This window comes from Gadus chalcogrammus, chromosome 9 (genome assembly GCF_026213295.1).
Source record: "Gadus chalcogrammus isolate NIFS_2021 chromosome 9, NIFS_Gcha_1.0, whole genome shotgun sequence".
NCBI classification, from domain to species: Eukaryota; Metazoa; Chordata; class Actinopteri; order Gadiformes; family Gadidae; genus Gadus; species Gadus chalcogrammus.
This window is the reverse complement of record NC_079420.1, coordinates 23,395,911-23,406,171: the sequence shown is the minus strand read 5'-3', so window position 1 is coordinate 23,406,171 and position 10,261 is coordinate 23,395,911. Positions and strand designations below refer to the sequence as shown.

At 47.5% G+C, this 10,261-nt stretch overlaps 1 protein-coding gene across 1 annotated transcript in view; it reads left to right on the top strand.

Annotated features, from left to right (window-relative positions):
- Positions 1-822: 822 nt before the first annotated feature.
- The window catches only part of LOC130389548 (transcription factor 12-like), a 12,320-nt gene continuing 2,881 nt past the window's right edge, over positions 823-10,261 (top strand). The window contains exons 1-11 of the mRNA XM_056599376.1: positions 823-932; positions 3,509-3,608; positions 4,550-4,692; positions 4,798-4,912; positions 5,152-5,216; positions 5,594-5,690; positions 5,977-6,050; positions 6,219-6,404; positions 7,286-7,406; positions 7,667-7,796; positions 9,953-10,182. Coding sequence (XP_056455351.1) covers positions 864-932; positions 3,509-3,608; positions 4,550-4,692; positions 4,798-4,912; positions 5,152-5,216; positions 5,594-5,690; positions 5,977-6,050; positions 6,219-6,404; positions 7,286-7,406; positions 7,667-7,796; positions 9,953-10,182 — 1,330 coding nt within the window. The 5' untranslated portion in view covers positions 823-863. The remainder of the gene's footprint in view (positions 933-3,508; positions 3,609-4,549; positions 4,693-4,797; positions 4,913-5,151; positions 5,217-5,593; positions 5,691-5,976; positions 6,051-6,218; positions 6,405-7,285; positions 7,407-7,666; positions 7,797-9,952; positions 10,183-10,261) is intronic.

The window sequence follows — 10,261 nt, the reverse complement described above, 5'->3', positions numbered from 1 at the left end:
TTAAAGTCAGAAATCACACGTGTCTCCAAACTAAGGGAAGGTTCTCCTACCTGTTCAGAGCTGTCTGTAGGATCAGAGGCGCTGCATCCCATTAGGCATACCAGGCAATTGCCTGGGGCCACGCAATTGCTTGGGGCCCCGGGCCACTACTAGGGGGCCCCTAGAGCCAAAAAATAAAAAAATCGCTCCATACTCCCACCCCCCCCCCCCTCAACAATCGCTCCATAACCCACCCCCCCCCCCCCCCCCGTCAACAATCGCTCCATACCCCCCCCCCCGTCAACAATCGCTCCAATCGGCCCCCACACTCCCTAGAATCGCCCCTGTGTAGGATATTGGGTTTTTGTCCTTCACTTGGTTTGATTTTAGAGTAAGGATGACAGTCGTGCAAAATCCATTCCCATGATGTTTTCTTTCAAAACCAGATGCCCTTCTTAAAATTAGATGATTGGTCATATGGAAGGAATTCACTCATGTAGGCCTATTTCTGCAGCAAATACTCGTTTTGTAATACTTCGTGATTTAGGCATACAATACGTCAGTACCTCAGCTTTATTTTATTTTATTTTTTTTCATCGATTATTTTTACTTCAGCGCTTGATTAGTAGGCCGGTCCAATTCGGTTTTAAATATCCCATTCCATTTCGTCCGCGTTTCAGCCATTCCGGGAAGGGACCGAAGTGACCGTTCCCTGGGTGCATGAATGGTACGGTCCTCATTTGCATAAGTTGTCTGCGGGGACCAGCGGGAGGGCGGGCCGGGAGGAGGCGTGCACGTGGACGACGTGCACACACGAGGACCCGAGCTGGGAGCTGCGGGGACGCGCCGCTGACTGTGAGTCCGGAGTGTTGAACAGGACAGCGATGTACTGCGCTTATCCTGTCCCCGGGACGGGGAACAACCCCATGATGTACTGCTACAACATGAAGCCAGTGAGTATCTCTTTATACTCTTTTCTTGTTTCCCTCCTCTTTGTGAGCTCTTGTGTTGAAGTAGGATGCAGAGATTGATTGGATCGTGAATGGTTAAATGCGATACTTGTGCTGCGACACGGCAAGCACATCTTATTATTGTGTTGTTACCAATGATATGCATTGCATGTGTACACATCACGTATTACCACACTCTGGGAGTGATCGTCGGTCCTGTATACATGCATATGTTCACAAATAACACTCACACTTAGCAATGTGTTTTAACCATCAGCTTTATTTGGATATTTTTTTAACACACACACTTCAGAATGTGTTTTAACCATCAGCTTTATTTGGATTAAATAACCTCACATAACATGTTTGGTTATGAGTTTGGCTTCAAAGTTTGATAAAGTATCAAAGCATTTGTTAGCGTTTGCATGAACGGTTGTAAAATTAGATGTAGTTCCGAAAGCTTAGAGTATCCTATTAGTGAAACATGTGGTGTTGCTGCTGTAGGCTACCAGCTTTTATTATTTGCTTTTCTGTTTGATCAGCCATGCTCAGACCATGCGGAACTCCTCTCGTCATCAGGACCAACTCATTGGGTTCACATCCCACTTTGTACTTTGTAAGTGCTGAGCAGTCAGTCCACCGGCAGCAGCGAGGTTCTGACATGAAGCAGACTGCCGCTGTTTCTATTTGATTTAAGCCTGCTACGTTGCAGCGGTCCCTACACCACTACAGCCATTATCAAAGGCGCTTTGATCTCCGAGACTAACCATATCCAGACATCATGGATCACAGAAGCAGAAAATTGGTTGCATGTGGCTAGAGTTGGCCGGGGTACAACCGCAAGCGTAGGACTTGAAGAGCAAGTTGATATTCCACTCATCTGGTGCCATAACTCACCCAACATTAATAAGGGAATATTCCTGTGTGCTGCCACTCCATAACACTGGCTGCTTGTACTGTTTTCATTCAAATATTTGATTCAATAGGCTATTTGGTTAAATGTTTGTGATGAAAAAAATTACTTGTTCAGGGGAATTGAAAAATTACAAAGGAACACACCCTAAAAGTATCCTAACGCACAAAACAAAAAAGATGATTGTTTATGCAAAATATAAAATTTGAAGTTAAGGTCTTTATATCCAGAGCGCGTCCCTTATAATTATGGATTTCCTGATTGATGGTTCCTAAATCAAGGCGGTGTTAAAAGAGGATTCCACGCTGACGGGTCCTCTCCGGGGGGTGGGGGTGGGGGAGGGGGCGGGGCGGGGGTGTGGCCATTATTAACGGGTCGCCTGCCACGTTGATGGTAAGGAGGACAATTGGCTTTATCCTTGGCCATATGTTGCTCACGTCGGCTCAGATGGGCCCGGTGTCGGCAGGGGCTCCTCTGTTGGCCTCTCGCACAATCACCATGGGACCCGTGCCAGCCAAGGTCACGGTGTGTGTGTGTTTGTGTGTGTGTATGTGTTATGTGTGTGTGTGTGTGTGTGTGTGTGTGTGTGTGTGTGGTGTGTGTGTGTGTGTGTGTGTGTGTGTGTGTGTGTGTGTGTGTGTGTGTGTGTGTGTGTGTGTGTGTGTGTGTGTGTGTGTGTGTGTGTGAGTGTGTGTATGTTTTTGTATATTCTAACATGAAATGTGGGTCCCCGTGTTTGTATATCATTGTTGGTGTGTGAGTCAAATGTGTGAGTGAGTGTTTGGGTGTGTGTGTGTGTGTGTGTGTGTGTGTGTGTGTGTGTGTGTGTGTGTGTGTGTGTGTGTGTGTGTGTGTGTGTGCGCATTTTTGGATGTGTTTGTGTGTGAGTGTGTGTGTGTGTGAGTGAGTGTGCGTCTGTGGATGTGTGTGTGTGTGAGCGTATTCAGCCTTTAATAGGCTGCTTTACAGAACTTGTCGTCCGGGTAACTGACACCCCATTGATGTTGAGCAGGGAGGTTTATTTTCATTTCCTGGGGCACATCAAAGAAATTGAGGGAGGTGCAGGTGCAGGCCAGACCTCTTGGTGTGTGTGTGTGTGTGTGCGTGTGTGTGTGTGTGTGTGTTGCTGCATGTGGTTCTGTGTTTATGTGTGTGTGTGTGTGTGTCTGTGTGTTTGTTTGTGTGTGTGTGTGTGTATGTGTGTTTGCGTGTGTCTACATGTGCGTGTGTTTGTGTTTGGTGTCTTTGAACATGTGTTGGTGTGTATGTCAAACACTTTTCTGCAGAATGCAGGCCTGTATTCCTGCATCCAATTTATTTGTGCAGAACACACGGATAGTAGAAGCGGACCTCTTGGAGCGCACAACACATCATAACACAAACATCTCAGCTGCAGAAGCACACCAATTAGTCTAAAATACTATGAGCATGCGCACACGGTCGTGTATCCAACAGTCATGTGTGCACAGACAAACCTTACCTCGATTAGCGTGGGGATTTCTCCCGCTGAATGCTTCCTAAATCCGGATGAGGAGGAGCCTGGACCTGCAGCTTAAGGATTATCCCGTTCTGACCGTACTTTGTTCCACTCGCCTCGCCGCCGCCAGCAGAATTGCCCCCAGTGTTACTTTATTAATTAGAGTCTACTTTCTACATTTCCTTTTAGGTTTATGGACAATGTCCTGACAATGAGGACATCAACCAGAACACCACATCACACCTCTCCCACAAGACCCCCGGCAACGTGTTCGCCAACACCTTTTTTGGTGAGTGCCAGCGCTGCTCTGTGTGCCCTTTGAAAATAACACCAGAGGGATCTCTCAACAACACCAACCAGTTTCGTAATGGAAGTGCACTGAGTCTTGCTCATCACAGAGAGGGCCAAGTGAGCGGTAGGAGAGAGGGAGAAGGGTCTGGCTTCAGCCTGTAGGATATGGATATCCACTTCCAACTGCTACCGTCATTGCCTCTCGTCCAGTGGCAAAGCGTGGTTCCCGGGGCGTAGGCGTGGAACGTTTCAATCTCTTCTTTCAATCCCTAACCCTAACCACTACGACCGTAACCCTAACCCTAACCACTGCTACCCTAACCCTCACCACTACTACCCTAACCCTAACCACTTCTACCCTAACCCTAACCCTAACCCTGTTGCGCTAACAATTAAGCCTGTTGCGCTAGCTTCTTAGCCCGATTTTTGCTCACATGTGAATGCACTAGGTTCTTTCCATTACATGTATCGTTTACCAAGGTACATGGAAAATAATGAATCATGAAGAAGTGCCCCAAAATATCAATGTTTAAAAAGGGACATAATTTACTAAACATCATCGCTGGCGTAAAACCTATGATGATTTTGATGATAGCAGTTGATAGCAGTTGGATGTCAGGCTGCAGCCAGACATTATTGGATTGAGGGGGGAATGAATGTCTACTTTTGCTTTGGTCTACTTTTGAGCGTCTACCCGCTTTTATTTTGATACAGTTAACTTGCACTGAGAGAGGAGGAAATGGGTATGGGAGAGGTCTTATATGTCAGAGACAACAATCATGTAAGAATTACATTAGGGATTTGAGTTATATGAGGCATAAAACTTGCATAGCTTTCTTCACTGTGTCCACGACATATTCAGAATTGACTTCAGCGTAGCGTTGCTGTGAGACACAAGATGGCAGCACATCTGTGTTGACACTTGTGTCCTTAATGCAGAGGGCACCGGCAACTCAGCCGACATCTGGAACACGGCGAACGGACTGAACCAACAGGGCTACGAAGGGGGGCAGCGAGGGGGGCTCACATCCAGCCACACAGAGCACGGGAACTACAACAACATGACGTCACACAATCACCTGGTAAAAACATTTCATGAAAACAAACCCAAAAGGGGTCAAAAGTGCCGACCTCTGACCCGTATAAATGTATGACCGCCAACGGCTGGGTTTGGTGACGTGTTCCAGGTCTACTCGACGCAGGCGGATATGAACAGAGGCCTTCCCCCAATGTCCACCTTCCACCGCTCGCACCCCCCTCGGACCTCCTCCTCCTCCGCCAGCCACTCAGAAAACTCCTCAGGTCAGCTTCGGTTTGGGGTGGGGTGGGTTCAGAGGTCATGGAGTGAATTCACAATAAATGTGTATGTTTATATGTATATATGTATGTATATTTATATGTGGGGCTATATCTGTCTATATATATATATAATATATAAATATACGCCCTGTATTTTAAATCCATTAGCTGTATATGAAGGGTCTTTGTGTGCCTCGAGAAGCCTTCATAAACTATGAATTGCCGCTCCCTTCCGTGGACAGGAAACCAAGGCAGTCTGCCCCGAGGCTCGCAGACGGGTGACGCGTTGGGCAAAGCTCTGGCATCTGTAAGTACACTCAACCCCGACCCTGTTAAACCCTGTGACCGCGTGGCTTCCTGTTCCACGTCCACTCAACTCCATTCAATTGATAAAAAGAAAAAAAGTCAATCTGCGCTGCAGGGTGAAGTCAACCTGGCCTGTACCCTGACGTCTTGTGTGTTTAAAGCTGGGCTCGCGGGTGCTGGGGTTTTATGGGCCTGCTGTCATAGTAAAATGTCCGCAATTGATGAGTTTGGTTTGGGATTATGAGCCGGAGGTGGGGGTGGCTGTAAAACCCCGCAAAGACATGATGAGTTGTGCTTTTAAAATGATCCATGTGCTGGGCAGTGTAGCTCGCTCACCCCCTCCTCTCCCCCCCCCCCCCCCCCCCCCCCCCCCCCCAGATATACTCTCCTGACCACACCAGCAGCAGTTTCCCCTCCAGCGCGTCCACGCCGGCCCGCTCTCCCTCCCCCCCGCCGGCCCCATCCGAACCCTCAGGTAAGACACACACAGGACCCCCCCCCCTGCTGACCACATGATACACCAGATTTATACGCTTTATTTTATAAAAATATTTTATCATTATTCTTTAACTTTTTTGTTTGTGTATTAATTTAAATGTGGATTCTTATTATCTATTTTAATTTTAATAATTAATGAATCAATGAATTCATGTTTTTGATGTATTGATGTATTTCTTAATTGAGTTATTATCCTTCTTATTATCTACTGTGACACCTCCTCACTACACCTGGACATGCTTTCCCCTTTCCTTCCAATCCAGGCCCCCACATGCGGCCCTGGAACCCAGCCCAGTCCCCGGCCTCCCCTGCCTACGAGTCCTCCCTCATATCAATGGTACGACGGGGCTCCTGTTTTAAGAACACCGCTCCTCATTGGTGTGTCACTCTGCCACGCCCCCAGAGAATAATACATAGAAAACACAAAGGAATGATGGGAGAAAGTCTAGCCCCGTCTTCATGTGTGTGTTTGTGTGTGTTTGTGTGTGTGTGTGTGTGTGTCTAGTCTCAGGTGGAGGACCGGCTGGACCGGCTGGATGATGTGATCCACGTGCTGAGGAACCACGCTGTGGGCCCCACGGCCGGGCTGCCCGGGGACCTCCACGGCCTGCTGGGCCACGCCGGCCCCGGCCCCGCCGCCGCCTCACTGCCGGCCCCCATGCAGCCGGCACCCGGCCACAACGCCGCCATGGTGAGACATCGCCTCTGTGTCCATGGGCCACCACAGAGCATTCAAATGGAGTGGATAGATATGGAGAGAGAGTGTGAAGCTGTTCAGGGTGTGTGCGTGCGTGTCCGCAATTGGGTGGGTGCGTGTGTGTCTGTGATTAATACCGGTAGAGAGCATGAAAGAATAGGCTCTCCAAAGAGTGTGTGTATGATGTGTGTGTGTGTGTGTGTGTGTGTGTGTGTGTGTGTGTGTGTGTGTGTGTGTGTGTGTGTGTGTGTGTGTGTGTGTGTGTGTGTGTGTGTGTGTTTGTGTGTGTGTTTGTGTGTGTGCGTTTGCGTGTGTGTGTGCCTGTGTGTATGTGTGTGAATTTGTGTACGTGTGTGTGTGTGTGATGAATACAGTCAGAGAGCATGAAGGAATCGGCTCTCCAAAGAGAAAGCTCTGAAAGCTCATTTATTCTGAAATGTGTTTAGCATTCAACATTTTTTCCACATGTGTTATTTCCCCATGTGACGTTTCCACATGTTTTCCAGCCCTGAGCGGGGGGGGGGGGGGGGGCTGGCGGGAGGGTGCGGGTGGGGGTCTGCGTGGGCGTCCCTGGAATAGGAAACGGGACACAATGGGGGAATGCTGTGACGCATTGTCTTTGTACGGATATGACCACCTCCACTATGGAGTCCGCTGCACTACGGTCAACGTTTAGGAGACAGGCTTCAGCCCGTTGGGATGTCAGAAGTAATTTATTCCTTAAGGTAATGAGCAGTAGTTTGGGTGATGAGTAGTTTTTATGATGACAAGGTTTTAAGGATATTTCCAAAGGTGTGGTGTGTGTCTTCCTAGACAGGGTTTTAATAATCCTTGTTTTTTATTACGTATACTAACTGTTGTTTGTGGCTCTGCAGGTGGAGGCGGTCACCATGAACACCAACCACCAGGTGTTCCAAGGGCGGATCCAAAATGGCCACCCATACGCCGCGAGGCAGCGACTGGCGCTCCAGACGGTACAGGGGTGCGGCGGCAGAGGTAGGTCCTTCACTGGGGACCGCCCACACTCTCCTCCAGAGGCAGGGACCTTTAGACGCCTCATGGAGGATCAGCTCGGGGTGAGCCTCCTGCTGACCTACAGGGGGGCGGCGGTCATGGAGGGTCAGCTAGGGGTGAGCTGCTGACCTACAAGGGGACGGCGGTCGTGGACTTGGTGTCTGTTTTCAGACTTGGTTCTGAAGTAGACCCAGTAAAGTGTACGTTGAAGCGTGTGTTCAGTGTGTGTGTTGTGCTGATAGGCAACCAGGAGCTGAAGCTGGAAGGTGTAGACAGGGAGGAGATGATGCACACCAACCACAGCTCAGACAGCCAGCGATCAGACGAGGAGGGCGAACACAAGCTGCACGACGACAACAGCACCCCGGCCAGGTACGCAGAATCTACTTGGCAACAACAGGCTCCTAGTACCATTGAAACAACCAGTGGTGGGTAGTAACGCGTTACAAGTAAAGCAAAAATTACAGATTTTTAAATCTGTAATTTTACTCTTACTCATTAAATGTTACTCACTTTACTCACTTAATATTTGATTTAGAATTCTACTCTTTACTCAATTACATTAAAATTAGTATTTTGATAAAGCCATTATCTTCGTTGACTGTAATACAAGCGTACACGTTAGCGATGCGGCCTCCCTAGGTTCCATCATTGTTGCGATTCCTTAGCAGAGGAGAAGAGTCGACCGTTATGTTGGGACTGAGGACTAAAAAGGAGGGGGCGGTATGGTCCAGCAGAGTTTATAGAATTCTAAAGATACAATGTTACACAGGCTCTGTATTCTGCGGACCACTCTAGAACTTGTTTGTCATTGTTGTGTCTGGCTGTGAGTGTGCGTGCATGCTATGCGGAGGCTGAATAGCAATCGCGTCAAGACAAATCTGATTGGCCAATCAGCTTACCAAGCCGTCCTGTGTAGTGTTCCTACAAAGCTCTTGCCTTTTGTCATATGCACAGAGCTGAAATCTCTTTACATTTTTAGTGTGTCAATTAGTTTGAAATGACATGAAATTCATTTTGTTGTATGCATTGTTGTATGTATGTTTAATGAGCAATACACACAATGAAGAAATGTTTTAAGAGCACATCTTTCTCTCTCATTCACTCACTCACACACACACATTATGCATGTTTTACTGATCCAAGCACTGCAATACAAAAATGTGAAGTTACTTGTAATTTGAGTACTTTTTTACTCTTACTAAAGTAGGTTTTCCAATTGGAATATTTACTTTTACTCAAGTCGATTTTGAAGGAAGTAATTGTACTTTTACTTGAGTATAGATTTTCAGTACTAGACCCACCACCGGAAACAACCTCATTAAGAGCTCATCAATTAAAAAACCACTGTGCACAAAGTAGGGCTTTATGTGTCATATGATACAGGGCTCTCAAGTCTCACGCATTCGGCGTGAGACACACGCAATTCAACCCATGCACACGCTCACACGCCACACTTTCGTATTTCTCACGCATAGAAATTACCAGGATAGCACCCACCAACTTGTGCCGCTATTTAACAGTGGAACAGGTAGGAATCAAATGGGTTCCCCGTACGTAGGGGGACCAGACGTCCTCTTTTGCCCGGACATGCCCTCTTTTTGAGACACACAAAATGTGCCCGGGCGGAATTCCACAATTTTAATTTTAATTTTATTAAAGCCTCATACATGTTCACATTGTATTTGTGTTGCATTCCTCTGGGTCGTTCACAAACTAGTTAGGCTACGCCCTCCCCTACTCAGTTCTGTTCGCTTTGCATTGGTGGAAGTGAGTAGGGGGAGTGGAGTGGTTAAGTAGAGCCTTCAGATTGGACGGTTTGACTTTAGAGTTACTGTCATGTTTTGTATTTATTTTTTTACCATTATTGTTTTATAGTGACAAACATTAACAAATTTATCCTACAGGGGATTGATAAAGATCTATTTATTGAACAGGAAGAAACACTTGGTCATACTTTCCACACTTTACCACAGCATTGGCCTACTGAATGCCACAGATATATTTTAAGCATTGGACTGAATGCCACATGAATATATAATTATGTTTTCGCACGTTTGTCGCCGCCGCCGACAAAATCTCACTCTGAACTCAGATCAAGACTTGAGAGCTCTGCATATGGTAGAACTACATTGACTAAACTAACACTGTTGATTAAACACAGAGTTACTAAGTTCGTTAGTAAGGTTATTTGTCATTATTTTCATCGCTAAATAGGTGACACATTTACAAATGGAACACAGTAAACCATAAGGATGGCTAACTGTATCGGGCAACAGTAGCCAGCAGAGGGCAGACACCCCAACTGTATGAACTCAGCAGAGCTAGTCCTTGCCCTCAACCAGTAGACTTTACTGTCACTTCATTGTGGTGTCATGGGGCTGGTCTGTTGACTAGCTCAATATAAATTCCATCTGACTTCATGACATGACATTTACTACAACAGTAATAGGTTTCCCCGCTGGTTCATTCATCGTCATACCATGGTCATCCTCACCCCTCTGCTCTTCCTCTTCCTCCCCTCGCAGCCTTCATGAGGATGAGGACCTGAGCCCCGAGCAGAAGGCGGAGCGCGAGCGCGAGCGGCGCATGGCAAACAACGCCCGGGAGCGTCTGAGAGTGCGGGACATCAACGAGGCCTTCAAGGAGCTGGGCCACATGTGCCAACTGCACCTCAACAGCGAGAAGCCGCAGACCAAGCTGCTGGTGCTGCACCAGGCCGTGGCCGTTATCCTCAGCCTGGAACAGCAAGTCAGGGGTCAGTAGTTGTCTTACGCCCGGACTGGTCCGTCTACGGCCAGGAGATGAGCGATGGGGGCTAGAATCAGGAGATAGCA